The sequence below is a fragment of the Carassius carassius genome, chromosome 26 (genome assembly GCF_963082965.1).
Source record: "Carassius carassius chromosome 26, fCarCar2.1, whole genome shotgun sequence".
NCBI lineage: Eukaryota > Metazoa > Chordata > Actinopteri > Cypriniformes > Cyprinidae > Carassius > Carassius carassius.
Genome location: NC_081780.1, coordinates 26,927,010 through 26,943,904, shown reverse-complemented (window position 1 = coordinate 26,943,904; position 16,895 = coordinate 26,927,010). Strand labels below are relative to the sequence as shown.

General features: G+C 39.8%; 1 protein-coding gene across 1 annotated transcript; it reads left to right on the top strand.

The window, feature by feature from the left end:
* The first annotated feature begins 2,260 nt into the window (after window positions 1-2,260).
* LOC132105996 (gastrula zinc finger protein XlCGF57.1-like) lies at window positions 2,261-15,126 on the top strand. The gene is made up of 3 exons (XM_059511578.1): window positions 2,261-2,318; window positions 2,946-3,179; window positions 13,982-15,126. The coding sequence occupies exons 2-3, from the start codon at window positions 3,005-3,007 to the stop codon at window positions 15,124-15,126; spliced, it is 1,320 nt and encodes a 439-aa protein (XP_059367561.1). The 5' UTR covers window positions 2,261-2,318; window positions 2,946-3,004.
* The last annotated feature ends 1,769 nt before the right edge of the window (window positions 15,127-16,895 follow it).

Genomic DNA, 16,895 nt, shown 5'->3' with positions numbered 1-16,895 from the left:
GAGAACTTGCACTTGAATAGAGCCGCGTCTGCGCTTTCCGCCATTTTCAAATATTATGACGACAACTCCTCCCCCGTGGCATCATGGGATAGTAAAGTGTCCATCGTATGCGCACTTCGGAATCTCGCCGGAAGTAGTAGGTCATCCGGGTACTTTTCGCCTACTGTTTTTCGAATTCTATGATTTCGGACATAATACTCTGCTCGCATACTGTTTTTTGCATACTATATAGTAGGGAAGTATTTTGCACGCAGCCTAGCATGTCTCTAGCATGTTGCTAGCATGACTAGCAAGTGACTAGCATGTTGCTAGCATGATGAGCAAAGTTACTAGCATGTTGTTAGCATGATTAGCAAGTGGCTAGCACATTGCTAGTATGACTAGCATGTCTAGCATTTTGCCAACATGACTAGCAAGTGTGATGGTAGTCTAAAACCAGCTAAAACCAGATGATTCAGTAAAAAACCAGCTAAAGTGTTTAGCAAGTTACTAGGATGTTGTTTGCACGTTTAATGCAAATCCAGCTAAAACCATTTGATTCAGTAAAAAACCAGCTAAGACCAGCGTGACAGTGGCCAAAACCACTTAAAAACCATGTTAAAAGCATGTTTCTAGCCTGATTAGCAAGTTACTAGCATTTTGTTAACATGTTTCTATGCTAATCCAGCTAAAACCAGTTGAGTCAGTAAAAAATAGCAAAACCAGCTAAGACCAGCATGACAGTTGCCAAAACAACTTAAAAACCACCAGCTTGGGAGACCAGCCAAAGCAACCGATCAGCTTATGCTTTTGGTTTAGCTGCTCAGTAGGGAGTTTTAAGCTTTGCTATAGTAGTAGACAGCTAAAATACATTACAAGTCTTATTGTCTAAAATTTTCACCCCCTAAATGTAAGTCTATGGGATTTTAGGTGGTTTTGATAGTCTGGTTTACGAAAACGGTAGTTTGAAGGTCTGACCCGAGTTTGGTGGTTCTAGCTTGAAAGCTCTAGGAGATACATTTTAAAATGTATTCTCAGAAGAAGAAGTTTAAATAGGATTTCAGTAAGTTGTCTTTTTCAAGCCAATTTCAAAAGCCGGCCTGGCTGTATACTTTTGGAATAGTTTATTTATTTATATAGGTAAACACCTCGATTCTTCTCAGTGAAAATATATAATTTTTTTACTATAATGATAAAACTAGTACATCAGTGAATTAAAGTTTTTTATTCATAAACAAAATTCAGTAAATCGCAGCCGTCTTTTTCACATTTCTTTATTGAATCGACCCTTTCCTTAAATATCTTGGGATGATTAAAAACAAGGCAAGTTATAGATTTTTGAAATATTATGAGGATTGTTTTGGAAATACGACTGATTTATAAGTTTTTTTTAGTTCCTCTGTATGTGCTTATGTTATATATATATATATTATATATATATATATATATATATATATATATATATATATATATATATATATATAACTGCATATTTAGCATAAATTCACGTTAAACATATTTAGCTAGTTTGATAAGGATCACTCACGTGAGCAGAAAGTTACAGTTCTCAAGGATGTTTGATTCTTCTAGATAACCTACTGAATATTTTCAGCTGAAAGCATGATTTAAACAAGTACTACAACACTTATTCAAACACTTTCACTCTCTCAATAATGCATTCAAACAAATGTAATCTTAAAGTGCTACTTCATCTGTATCCAATTTCGAATTAGCAGAAATCTGTAAGAAATGCATCGATCTGTTGATAAATTTTTTTTATTATTTGTCATGTGGTAGGAAAAGGTTTGCACGCTTGTGTTCCAAAAAGACACTTTGAAACTCTTTGAAACTGTTATTTTATTATTTTTTTAATATACGTTATGGACAGAAGTTAAACTGTGGTGCAGACAAATTAACAACTGAGGCATTGCAAAAAGAAATATCAGTTCAAGTACCACTTGGAAAAGGTGAACGAAAAGCAGTAAGATGGACTGAAATATGATAGAGATAGTGGGAGGAAGACAAAGAAGGAAGGGGATATTATAAAATACAAAAGTTAGTCAGCCTTGAAAGTTATAGAGGAAGCAACAGGCAGGAAGAAATTATAATGACAATATTAAGAGTGGATCACACAGGACCGAACAGCATCTTGTTTTTAATGGGGAAAAGAATGGTGAAAATAGTACTGGGCTCAGAAGGAAAACGTTGTACAGTTGTTTGCAATCCGTCATTAACCAAGAGAAGAAGAAAAAGAAACTGGACTTTTATTTTGGTCTGGCGATGTGACATCATAAAGCTTCGCCGCGCTCCTGCTTTTGTTGTGATTGGGCTGAAGTAAGGTTTGTGCCTAAGTTTTTTATTCAGTACAAACGGTTCCTATCAATTTACACGTTTTTACAAGCTAAATAAAGATGAGCCAATCTTAAATATCATAATATTTTTCTAACGTTATTTTAGTGAGTAAAGCTCATCCTCATAGTAATAACAGAAAAAGCGCGTCTCATTTCACTCCCGATGTCGTGAATCAATACATCGTTCAAGTACGAGAAAGAAAAGAGAGAAACTGAGAATCCGAATCATCTGAACCGAATCAATCGTTAAATGATTCAGTGATTCGAATCGCTCGAGTCAGCGCGTGCTCAAAACAAACGAGAACAAACACAAACTGTGTGATGGCAACTTTTACAAACCAGCTGCAATTTTTAAAAGAGTAATCTATTTCATATTATTTACAAATAATTGAATACCAAATACGAATAATAATTACCTAAATATGATCTTACATTTAAATATATATTTTAATCAGGTGTTTTAAATCCTTTAACTCTCTCACTCCGATTGATTGACTCCCTCATCAGTGCACTGACCTCTGAACTCGGGAGATGATTGAGATGCACCCAGAGATTTAGTCTGCATTGAATTTTGAAAATAATTCACTATCTGTTAATTATTCTCATCTTAAACAGGACAAAGAAAGAAACACTCCTGCTGAAGTAACGGAGATCCACACGACACAGTTATAAAGATGGAGTTTATTAAAGAGGAGAGTGAAGACATAAAGATTGAAGAAACATTCAGAGTCAAACATGAAGAAGATACTGGGGATCAAACATTGATAGAGTTTATTAAAGAGGAGAGTGAAGACATTAAGATTGAAGAAGTATTCAGTCTGAAGCATGAAGATACTGAGGAACAAACAGGTTGGTTTTTATTCTTAAATCTGAACGCACTTCTTTGATCCTTATTAAAATGTCCAGCTCTAAAAAAATTAATGATATTTGTGAATATCTCCTGATTGTGGTAATTAAAGTGTCATGAAACCCCAAAACACATTTTTTTAGATGTAAATATGAACAGGTGCTGTTCATATAATTAAAATATCATCAAAAAGTTGATTTCTAGTTCCATTCAAAAAGTGAAACTTGTATATTATTTTCATTCATTACACACAGACTGATATATTTCAAATGTTTATTTCTTTTAATTTTGATGATTATAATAATATAACTTAAGACCAATATACAAAGCAAGGATTTTTAGAAATCTTGGCCAAATGAAAAGTATGAAAATGAAAAGTATGAGCATGTACAGAACTCAATACTTAGTTGGGGCTTTTGCCTGAATTACTGCAGCAATGCGGCGTGGCATGGAGTCGATCAGTCTGTGGCACTGCTCACACAATAAGGTTCAATAAGGTCAGGCGAGTTTGCTGGCCAATCAGCAGCAGTCCAATCCTTTTTGTCTGTAAAAGTGTCATCTGTTGGGATGCACCAATGAACATAGGAGTCTCCACAGACCGAGGAGGACATGGTGGTTACAATTCATTTTCGTAGGAAATGTCCCGGATAAAAGGTCCTATACTTTGTGCTAACATTTAACACCAGACTGCCTCACAAACGAGGGTCAGTTCAGCGCTGGAGCTGTGCAAAGATTGCTTCTGAAAGAAGGATCGATACCAGCGCTTCATGTGCAAACATCCAGACTCCAGACAAAGTACGCGTCACGCGCATAGACTGTATAAAAACATGGACGTAGTGTCCGTGACGTCACCAGTAGACTCCTGAAGTGTGTTTTTGAAGCTTAAAGTGTGCAGAGCGAGCCATCGCCATCTTGGCAGCGCGTCACCGCGCGACTCTCCCGGACAATCAAAAATGGGCAAAAAGGCGGGAGCTAGTTGCTGTAGCCACACCAACCTAGCACGACGGCAGTGTCAGCAGCGGCAATCCACCTGTCACTCAAGTGCAAATTATGCAAAACTTTAAGTCTTAATATAATTTAAACGGATGAGTTATAAAAAATTCACCCCCCTCACAGTTGTCATGAAGGGCAAAATTAGCTATTTAGACCAAAATCATTTTTTGAACCAGGCTGTAAACATGTTTTTCCTGCTGTAAAGTTGGGCATTTTAACATGGGGAGTCTATGGGACAGACTCCCATTTGCAGCCAGCCTCAAGCGGCCAGTCGATGAATTGCAGTTTTAGTCACTTCCTTATTGGCCTCACGAGAGAGAGCGGGAGGTTGGCGCTCGGTCACGCGTCATATTTTGCAACGGCAGCCAAAGTGCGCCAGAATGCCCACCACACACCAGTTTACTGGTGGAGGGGAGATAGAGTGATGAAGCCAATCAGCAGATATGGGGAATTGTCTGGAGGCCATGATGGTCAGAGACTAATGGGGGAATTTGGCCAGTATCCCGAGGTCACACTTCTACTCCTTTTGAAAGACATTCAGGGACTTTTAATGACCGCTGAGAGTCAGGATTTTGGTTTAACATCTAGAGCTGAAACAAACTAATCGATTTAATCGCAACAAGTGTTATCTCTATGTTGGAGACGCAAGCTTTCCAAAGGCAGACGAACTTAAGAGTGGTTACAAACAGCTGGGTTTTAATTGTGCTCAAATTCATTTGATTTTGACGCAATATTTGCTCTGAAGCTTGAAGCAGGTGGCTATGGTAAAGGACATGACATTTCCCGATCAGGCCTCGAGTGCTGTCATTCACAACACACACTGGCCTAACTAAACAATCACAACACACACTGGCCCAGCTGAACAATCACAACACACACTGGCCCAGCTAAACAATCACAACACACACTGGCCCAGCTAAACAATCACAACACACACTGGCCCAGCTAAACAATCACAACACACACTGGCCAGTTAAACAATCACAACACGCACTGGCCCAGCTAAACAATCACAACACGCACTGGCCCAGCTGAACAATCACAACACACACTGGCCCAGCTGACCAATCACAACACACACTGGCCCAGCTGAACAATCACAACACACACTGGCCCAGCTAAACAATCACAACACACACAGGCCCAGCTGAACAATCACAACACACACTGGCCCAGCTAAACAATCACAACACGCACTGGCCCCGCTAAACAATCACAACACGCACTGGCCCAGCTGAACAATCACAACACACACTGGCCCAGCTGAACAATCACAACACACACTGGCCCAGCTGAACAATCACAACACACACTGGCCAGCTAAACAATCACAGCACGCACTGGCCCAGCTAAACAATCACAACACACACTGGCCAGCTGAACAATCACAGCACGCACTGGCCCAGCTAAACAATCACAACAGGCACTGCCCCAGCTGAACAATCACAACAGGCACTGGCCAGCTGAACAATCACAACACACACTGACCAGCTAAACAATCACAACACACACTGGCCCAGCTAAACAATCACAACACACACTGGCCCAGCTAAACAATCACAACACACACTGGCCCAGCTAAACAATCACAACACGCATTGGCCAGCTAAACCATCACAACACATGCTGGCCAGCTAAACAATCACAACACACACTGGCCCAGCTAAACAATCACAACACACACTGGCCAGCTGAACAATCACAGCACGCACTGGCCCAGCTAAACAATCACAACAGGCACTGCCCCAGCTGAACAATCACAACAGGCACTGGCCAGCTGAACAATCACAACACACACTGACCAGCTAAACAATCACAACACACACTGGCCCAGCTAAACAATCACAACACACACTGGCCCAGCTAAACAATCACAACACACACTGGCCCAGCTAAACAATCACAACACGCATTGGCCAGCTAAACAATCACAACACATGCTGGCCAGCTAAACAATCACAACACACACTGGCCAGCTGAACAATCACAGCACGCACTGGCCCAGCTAAACAATCAAAACAGGCACTGCCCCAGCTGAACAATCACAACAGGCACTGGCCAGCTGAACAATCACAACACACACTGGCCAGCTAAACAATCACAACACACACTGGCCCAGCTAAACAATCACAACACACACTGGCCCAGCTAAACAATCACAACACACACTGGCCCAGCTAAACAATCACAGCACGCACTGGCCCAGCTAAACAATCACAACACACACTGGCCAGCTGAACAATCACAGCACGCACTGGCCAGCTAAACAATCACAGCATGCACTGGCCAGCTAAACAATCACAACACACACTGGCCAGCTGAACAATCACAACACACACTGGCCAGCTAAACAATCACAGCACGCACTGGCCCAGCTGAAAAATCACAGCACGCACTGGCCCAGCTAAACAGTCACAACACGCACTGGCCAGCTGGACAATCACAACACGCACTGGCCCAGCTGACCAATCACAACACGCACTGGCCCAGCTGAACAATCACAACACGCACTGGCCCAGCTGAACAATCACAACACGCACTGGCCCAGCTAAACAGTCACAACACACACTGGCCCAGCTGACCAATCACAACACGCACTGGCCCAGCTAAACAGTCACAACACACACTGGCCCAGCTAAACAATCACAGCACGCACTGGCCCAGCTGAAAAATCACAACACGCACTGGCCCAGCTGAACAATCACAACACACACTGGCCCAGCTAACCAATCGCAGGCACACACTGGCCCAATTAACCAATCACAACACATTTCGTATTTCAGAAGGCAGGCCTTTGTTTGATACAGGAACTATTCAATCCATTCATGCCAGACTGGGAACATTACATCTATGTAGTGCTTTTCTGCTTTCCTAAGCACTTAAAGCGCTCTATATTGCGAGGGGGGATCTCCTCGTCCACCATCAGTGTGCAGCATTCACCTAAATGATGCAACGACAGCCAAAGTGCGCCAGAATGCCCACCACAAACCAGTTTACTGGTGGAGAGGAGATAGAGTGATGAAGCCAATCAGCAGATATGGGGAATTGTCTGGAGGCCATGATGGTCAGAGACTAATGGGGGAATTTGGCCAGTATGCCGAGGTCACACCTCTACTCCTTTCGAAAGACATTCAGGGACTTTTAATGACCCCAGAGAGTCAGGATTTTGGTTTAAATCGATTAGTTGTTTCAGCTCTAGATGTTAATCAATTAAAATCGATTATTAAAATAGCTGTCAACTAATTTAGTCATCAATTAGTTGCTAAACAACTTTTATTTGCCGCAAGTGGCTCATTTTGTGCATATGTTAAATCTGCGATGAACAAAGTGTGGCAGTAATGAGCCACCGCAGGTTTTATTCAGCCAGTACAGCAGGAGAAGTAGCGAATAGTCAATAGCTGGCCTCGTTTTATGTCACGTGCTTCCCGAACTGCGTCTGCAGCATTCAGCGAGATGGTGGAGACAGACGGCAGTGGAGTGAGCTTGAGAAAGAGAAAGAAAAAAGCGGAAGATAAAACTAATCGAACAAAGTCATCCAAAGTGTGGGAGAACTTTACTTTGTGCCTTTAAAAAACAAGAGTAACCTGTAAACTCTGCACTACTGAACTGTTTAGGACTTATATTTGTGCAGATTCTCCAGTACAATGTTGTTTGCAAATGTTTTGTCGTAAAAGCTAATAAAATTGCTTTTTAACAGTTAACATTTAAAGATTTTCAAACATGTTCTGTGATCAGTTTGTCGTTTACCAGTTCATAATTCAGTCTTGCAGCCTAATTATGACTGAATGAGAGAGAGGTAAATGTTTAAATGTATTTGAAATGCACTTTTTTTTCCTAAGTATTCACTGCTCTTTTTCACACAGCAGGTTTTTTGTGTGTCAATGTTTATATATTTTTCTGGACAACCTTCTGATGGATTTTACTTTCAAATGTGAGTTCCATTCAGGTTTCATGCCACTGGCACTTTAATCGAAGGATTGTTTACAATTTCACAGCATAAGCTATAAAGCTGTTTCCCAGGTATAAGTTTACAGGAAAAAAATAATAAAATGCAATGTACTGCAATTTTATCCTTATTCTTCGTGAAAATATGTTCTTAAAGATTCCTTAATAAGCTTTGTTCAGGCTGTTAAACTACTTTAGGAGCTCTAAGGACTGCCATGTTGAAAACATTATTTGAAATCTCCTTGTGAAATTTGCTAGAGTTTGGGTCAGTGTTTTGATTGCAGAAGAGTTTGACAAAGGATTACTAACACATAATAAAACAAATCTCCAGGTATATTTTTGATGAGGATATGACAATGCAAAATGGTTAAAATCTCTAAAAGTCTATGTTGAATGAAAAAGCCCTTTGTTAATAATTTAATTGGAAAAAATGGGCAAAATTAAAATATAAGTACATAAAGATTAATCTTAAAAATAATCGGCAGATTAATCGATTATCAAAATAATCGTTAGTTGCAGCCCTATTAACATTACACCTGAAGGACAGTGCTTTTTGACAGTATAGAGTTCTCGTCACTATACTGGGGCGTTAGGACCCACACAGACCACAGGATGAGCACCCTCTGCTGGCCTCACTAACACCACTTCCAAAAGCAACCTAGTTTTTTTCCAAGAGGTCTCCCATCCAGGTACTGACCAGGCTCAACTCTGCTTACCTTCAATGGGCGACCAGTCTTGGGCTCCCATAGTGTTATAATAATGCTGTAATAATGTAAAATATGTGGAAAATATTTGTTTTTCTAACAACCTAGTATGAGGGTCTGTTCTAGTGTACCCCAAAACAAAATCAAGACTTCGTAAAAGAGCATAATAGGTAAAAGAGCATAACCCTTTAAGTTTGACTGTCTCACTGGATGATAAATCTGAGTGTCATCCACATAACATTGAAAGGACACATTATATTTATGAAAAATGGATCCTAAAAGTAACATAAAAGTAAAATAATATTTTAAATCATAAACATTGTCTCAGATCAAAAGAGTTGATCATGTTCAAAAACTCTTTAGACACTGCATCGTGACCACAACATAAATGTACAGTCGTGGACAAAAGTTTTGAGAATACATAAATATTAGTTTTCAAAAAGTTTGCTGCTAAACTGCTTTTAGATCTTTGTTTCAGTTGTTTCTGTGATGTACTGAAATATAATTACAAGCACTTCATACGTTTCAAAGGCTTTTATCGACAATTACATGACATATATGCAAAGAGTCAGTATTTGCAGTGTTGGCCCTTCTTTTTCAGGACCTCTGCAATTCGACTGGGCATGCTCTCAATCAACTTCTGGGCCAAATCCTGACTGATAGCAACCCATTCTTTCATAATCACTTCCTGGAGTTTGTCATAATTAGTGGGTTTTTGTTTGACCACCCGCCTCTTGAGGATTGACCACAAGTTCTCAATGGGATTAAGATCTGGGGAGTTTCCAGGCCATGGACCCAAAATTTCAACATTCTGGTCCCCGAGCCACTTAGTTATCACTTTTGCCTTATGGCACGGTGCTCCATCGTGCTGGAAAATGCATTGTTCTTCACCAAACTGTTGTTGGATTGTTGGAAGAAGTTGCTGTTGGAGGGTGTTTTGGTACCATTCTTTATTCATGGCTGTGTTTTTGGGCAGAATTGTGAGTGAGCCCACTCCCTTGGATGAGAAGCAACCCCACACATGAATGGTGTCAGGATGCTTTACTGTTGGCATGACACAGGACTGATGGTAGCGCTCACCTTTTCTTCTCCGGACAAGCCTTTTTCCAGATGCCCCAAACAATCGGAAAGGGGCTTTATCTGAGAATATGACTTTGCCCCAGTCCTCAGCAGTCCATTCACTATACTTTCTGCAGAAGATCAATCTGTCCCTGATGTTTTTTTTGGAGAGAAGTGGCTTCTTGGCTGCCCTTCTTGACACCAGGCCATCTTCCAAAAGTCTTGTCCTCACTGTGCGTGCAGATGCGCTCACACCTGCCTGCTGCCATTCCTGAGCAAGCTCTGCACTGGTGGCACTCCGATCCCGCAGCTGAATCCTCTTTAGGAGACGATCCTGGCGCTTGCTGGACTTTCTTGGACGCCCTGAAGCCTTCTTTACAAGAATTGAACCTCTTTCCTTGAAGTTCTTGATGATCCTATAAATTGTTGATTTAGGTGCAATCTTAGTAGCCACTATCCTTGCCTGTGAAGCCATTTTTATGCAACGCAATGATGGCTGCACGCGTTTCTTTGCAGGTCACCATGGTTAACAATGGAAGAACAATGATTTCAAGCATCACCCTCCTTTTAACATGTCAAGTCTGCCATTCTAACCCAATCAGCCTGACATAATGATCTCCAGCCTTGTGCTCGTCAACATTCTCACCTGAGTTAACAAGACCGATTACTGAAATGATCTCAGCAGGTCCTTTAATGACAGCAATGAATTGCAGTCGAAAGGTTTTTTTGGGATTAAGTTAATTTTCATGGCAAAGAAGGACTATGCAATTCATCTGATCACTCTTCATAACATTCTGGAGTATATGCAAATTGCTAATATAAAAACTTAAGCAGCAACTTTTACAATTTCCAATATTTATGTAATTCTCAAAACTTTTGGCCACGACTGTACATTAAAGTTCCCCAGAATTAGGAAGCAGATATAATGGTCTGTGGGGTATTTTGAGCTGAAATTTCACAGAAACATTCTGGGGACAACTGAGACTTCTATTACATCTATCTTGTAAAAAGAGGTATAATAGGTGCCCTGTCCTCGACCAGTTGACTGAAGGTGAAACTATTGAACATATACATGGGAGCCTGATACAAAATGCTAATTTTAGAAGAAAATTTTCAACGGCACAAAGGCTTTTGCATCTGAACTTTTAATATGAAGAAGTGATCAATTTACACCATTTAAAAACATTTTATTTTAAAATGTGCACACTCACTCTTATTTGTATGTCTAATAGTCAAAAATCCTAAAGTCTCTTAATTTCAAGGTGGTAACGGAAGAGGAATCAGTTGCAGAAATAACTAAGATTTATTGAGTTTCAAACACAAAACAGGATCTAAGCCTCAGTCCAAGGGGATAACCAGAAGAGAAAACCAGTCGAGTCCAAGAAGGTGAATGTCAGTTCAGAAGGAGGCGTCTAGGGGAGGGGTTCCTGGTCAAATAGCAGAGAGTAACAGTCCCAGAGCAACCAGACAGTCTAGCTCTCCAATGAACACCATGGGCCCGAGAACAGCGAGGGATGGATGGGAGGGAGGAGACAGGCAGTAGGGTGTCAAACAGCCAGAGCCGAAGGGGTAGCTGGGGAGCAAAAGGGGTAGGAAAAAAAACAACTAAACTAAAAGGCAGGAACTCAAAAACAAGGAACTAGATAGAACTGAAAAAAATCAAAAGAAAAACCCTTGTATCACAAGGTATAAAATAAATGTCCCCCCGGCAACTCACTCCAGCCCACCGCCTCGAGCGTCCATGGCAGAAGACAGCTCCACCATGCTCTATGGCATCGCGGATTCACCACAGCAGCGAGTTCTTTAATTGAACTTGTTGCAAATTTAATTAGTTTAACATTAAAATCCGTATATCTTCACAATTCTGTTTATACTACTTTGTGGCCAACGAGAAATACAAACAAAATGATAGTTTATAAGCTACGAGCTAGGTAGCCCAGGATCTAGGCAAAGTTTAACTTTAAATTACACCACACAAGACAATACTTGGGAAAACCCTACTGGTGATTGGTTGGTCTATGTGGTAATACAGAACATCAGGCAGGACCTCCAAAATCCCACATATTGTTCATCGAAATATAGCTTTTCATCTGAAAGATGTATAACAACTTTACATGGCCGATCAATCTAATGTTAACCTACAGAAATGTGCGCTATTGAAGTGTGTGTGTGTGTGTGTGTGTGTGTGGAAGCTGAACAGCAGCTTGCTCACTGAGGGACAGATGGAAGCACTGGTGTGCTCACTTGCTCTTAAAATACTCCGTAGTTTTTGGTCGTACAGGTAATACATCTTTCGAATCTGTAAAGACTCTACGTTTATTTGTATGCACTCAGAATAAAAACAAAATGGCGCGCATCTGTTAAATAATTAAAGCAAACAGCATATGTGGTTTCAGCCATCGCAGTCATGTTAACTTGTGTGAGAAACTTTGAAACTTTGAAAAGTGTATGACAAATGCATCTATAGGCAGTGAAATGATGAAAAAAAAAATTCTAATAGAAAACGTTTTTTCATGGAGGAATTACATGAAATTTTATGTTTGTGCAATGCACACGGTGCATTGTTTAAACTGGCTTTAATTATTTTTTTTATTAAATTAACCTCTTAGCCTGCACCCCGACACTGGCGTCCTGAGCTCCCCTTGTTTGCACGTGTCAATAATTACGAATAGATTAAATGAAATGGGACAAATTTAATCTTGACAAACTATATATCATTATAAAGATCTAAGCCTCAAGCATCGACGACAGATCGCTGTTTTTCAGTGGAAAGCTTATAAAGACTGTATTTGCTACATTTGTGTAAGCAGTACACATCAAAACATGAAGAATGAAAATGTAGTACATACCAGATTTATTGTAATAACAAAGCATAAACACATCCACAGCTGTAAATCCCGGTTTAGTTAGAAAGTTAAGGGTCCACTGAACGACATCTCATGGAGCACGTTTGGTCCAACAAAGCAATAACATTGTAATATTAATCATAATTCCTTTGTTTACATTTCAGTTCTTCAGCGACAAAATTGTTATAGTCCGTTATGGAATAACTCACGCTCAGAAACTGCATCTTGGTAGTAAAAAAACAGCACGGTTTGCAGCGTACAATGTCACAAACAGAATGAGACAATCCACTTAAAAAAAAAGTGAAAGAAAAGCGGAAGATGGTTTATTTGAATTCTGGTGCTCTCTTGTGACGGCTCGTGACCCGCTCTGACGCACCTGTCAGCTGATGGAGGCGGAACTTAGCAATCGTCTTTTTCTTAATTTGATTTATTTTTCAACATTTTTCATATATGTGTGAGTGTGTTTTATGTTGAATGCGACTGTATCTGCATGAGTGCAAATCACCTCGCTATTACTTTGTAATCACGGCTATCAATGTGAACGCCATCTATATAAAGAGTGCGAATTATTGACTTTATGGTGCATTTGTATTATAACCATCTCTATAACTGGCCATCAGCACATCAGCACGTGATAATTGAGTTATGACCAGAATTAATTGTAAATTGATGCATTTCTAGCAATCTCAGGGTCCACTGTAATTGGCATGCAAAGTTAAATCTTTTTTTATTTTTCTTACTAAAATTATTCTCATTGTATCTTTCTAGTGCTCAGATTATTTACATGATGGCTAAGTTTCTGTCTATTGTTTTATAATTGAAAAAAAACTATGCAGTGGTATGTTTAATGATTAAAATAGTTTGTATAACCCTTCAATACAGTTGGTAAATATTATTTATATTTGGGGGGGGGGGGGACTAGACATAGTCTCAGAAAAATGGTTGCAGGAATCAAAATTTTGAAATAGAAACTCATGAGACGTGACTTTCAACCCATTACTTTTATAGATTTTATAGAATCCAGGAAAGATTTTATGTATTTTTATATCAAATTTAAACAATTCAGTGTTGTAAAACATTTTCAAAGGCACTTAGCAAAAGCATTATTAAATCTGGTTGATAAAAAGTAAAGCTCAAAGGTCTCACCAAAGTCATGTGTGTAACGTAAGTAAGGAACATCATGTTGTTGGTTTTGATGTTTGTTCTTTGTGCCATTTAAAATTATTGTTAATCTGGATTTGTCTTTTTTTGCATTAGACCTGATGACACTGAAAGTGGAGACTGAAGAACTCGATGAAAAGGAAGATAATGTTGAGCATGAGAAATATAATTTCATGACTGGAGAAACATCATTTAGTTGCTCACATACTGAAAAGACACAAAATAGAGCTCAAAACACAGCGAATAGAAGTTATTTCTCCTGCCAACAATGCGGGAAAAGTTTCACCAGAAAACAAAATCTTGAAGTCCACATGAAAGTTCACACTGGAGAAAAGCCTTTCACCTGCCAACAGTGTGGAAAGAGTTTAATTAATAAACCAAACCTTAAAAGACACATGATAATTCATACTGGAGAGAAACCTAATACATGTTCTCAATGTGGAAAAAGTTTTACATATAAACAACACCTCACTGACCACATGAGGATTCATACTGGAGAGAGACCTTTCACCTGCCAACAGTGTGGAAAAAGTTTCAATAGAAAAGGAACCCTTAACAACCACATGAGGATTCACTCTGGAGAGAAACCTTTCACCTGCAAACTGTGTGGAAAGAGCTTCATTCGAAAACCAATCCTTAAATACCACATGATAAGTCACAGTGGAGAGAAACCTTACACATGTTCCCAATGTGGAAAAAGTTTTACATGTAAACAACACCTCACTGACCACAAGAGGATTCATACTGGAGAGAGACCTTTCACCTGCAAACTGTGTGGAAAGAGCTTCATTAATAAATTAAACCTTAAAAGACACATGAGAATTCATACTGAAGAGAAGCCTTACACATGTTCTCAATGTGGAAAAAGTTTCAAACATAAACACTACCTCAATGACCACAAGATGATTCATACTGGAGAGAAACCTTTCACCTGCAAACTGTGTGGAAAGAGCTTCATTAATAAATTAAACCTTAAAAGACACATGAGAATTCATACTGGAGAGAAGCCTTACTCATGTTCTCAATGTGGAAAATGTTTTGCATATAAACAAAGCCTCATTGACCACAAGAGGATTCATACTGGAGAGAAACCTTTCACCTGCAAACTGTGTGGAAAGAGCTACATTCAAAAATCAAACCTTAAAAAGCACATGAGAATTCATACTGGAGAGAAACTTAACACACTGTCACAAGTTGGTCAGACTCATTACCTACAGGGCACTCCCTCACTCGACTATTAATCACCAGCACCTGTTCACAATCTAATCATTTAATCACCAGCACCTGATCTCATTCACTCACCACCACATAAAAGCACACACCTCAGTCACTTCCATTGTCCGATCTCGTAGCTGCACAGTGGAAAGCTCCCTGTTCCAAGTTACCTGAATTGACTTCTCTAACTTACCTCTCTACCTACCTCTTTGTTAACACAAACCTCCTAGACTCCTGTGTGTCTCCAGGGATTCCCCTTCTAAGTCCTCCTCTGCTACGTCTCTCCTGAGATGTGTGCAACTATTCCTCCATACTGGTCACCCCACTATCTGCACAGAGAAAACCAATCTCAATTCCAGTCATCGATACCATACTCAACGCCTTCTACAAGATTCAAGAGTTTTATTCGTCACATACTAAATTATATATAGCATACATAACCAGCAGTGAAATGTGGGTCAGGTCCGCTCCATGGACAGTGCAATTGTTAAAGAAAACAACACAGATGAAAATATACATAATTATAGCTATGTAAGAATGAAATAAAAGTAAACAATAAAAATATAAGAATAAAATATAAAAAAGATGTATATTGTAGAATTAAATATAGAACGCAAAATAATGTGCATGAACGTAAACTGTAGTCTTAAGTATTAAGATGTACAGGGATGTACAATGTGCATATATGCATTTTACTGTGGTCTTAACCACTTCAGCTGTTATTTTGATTTTTTGAGAATTAGGCATATGCAATATTGGACCCACCGGTGGGTCCCCAGAGTTGATGTGGTTTTAAATATAAAGATACACAAGAATGTACAAGAAGCAAATGTGCAAACATGGTGACACTGTCAGTGTGTCTATGTGAGGTAGTGAATAAAGTGAAAAAGATAAAGTGAACATTAAGTGGAGGCATGAGGATGTTAAGGGGCTGGTTAAGAGTTTAGGAGCCTGATGGCCTGTGGGAAGAAACTCCTCCTGAAACTCCTCCTCGCTTACCAGATGGCAGCAAAGTGAAAATATGGTTACTAGGGTGGATGGAGTCCTTGATGATTTTAGTAGCTCTACTTCTGTAGCATTTGAGGTAGATGTCCTGTAGAGAGGGGAGAGCAGACCCTGAGATGCGCTCAGCTAAGCGCACAACTCTCTGCAGTTCTTTGCAGTCTTGACTGGAGCTGTTCCCATACCACACTGAGATGCACTGAGTCAATACACTTTCTATAGCCCCAGAATAGAAAGTTTTCAGGATTGCTGGTGAGACCCTGAATTTCCTCAGCTGTCGCAGATGGTACAGTCTTTACCTGGCTTTATTAACCTGTGTTTGAATGTGAGTAGTCCAAGTCAGGTCCTCGGAGATGTTTACACCAAGGTACTTGAAGCTGCTCACCCTCTCCACAGGGGTCCCGCTGATCATAATAGGAGTATAGGGCTGCTGCTGTTTCTTCCTGAAGTCCACAATCAGCTCTTTAGTTTTGCTCACATTCAGAAAGAGACAGTTGTCCTGGCACCATGATGTTAATTTCTCTACCTCATCCAAGTATGCGGTCTCATTATTGTTGTGAATGAGGCCCAGAACCACAGTATCACCAGCAAATTTGATAATGGATGTGGAGCTGTGCGAAGACACGCAGTCATGTGTGACTTACAGATTTACTCACCTGCATCTCTTTCTGAAATTACATAAATGCCTGTTTTAAAAAAAAAACTGTCAACCTTTAACCTTCTGTTCCCAAGTCCATGTGTTACAGAAGATGGGACTAAAACAGAGAATGACCTGGATCTCTATGGCCTCTGG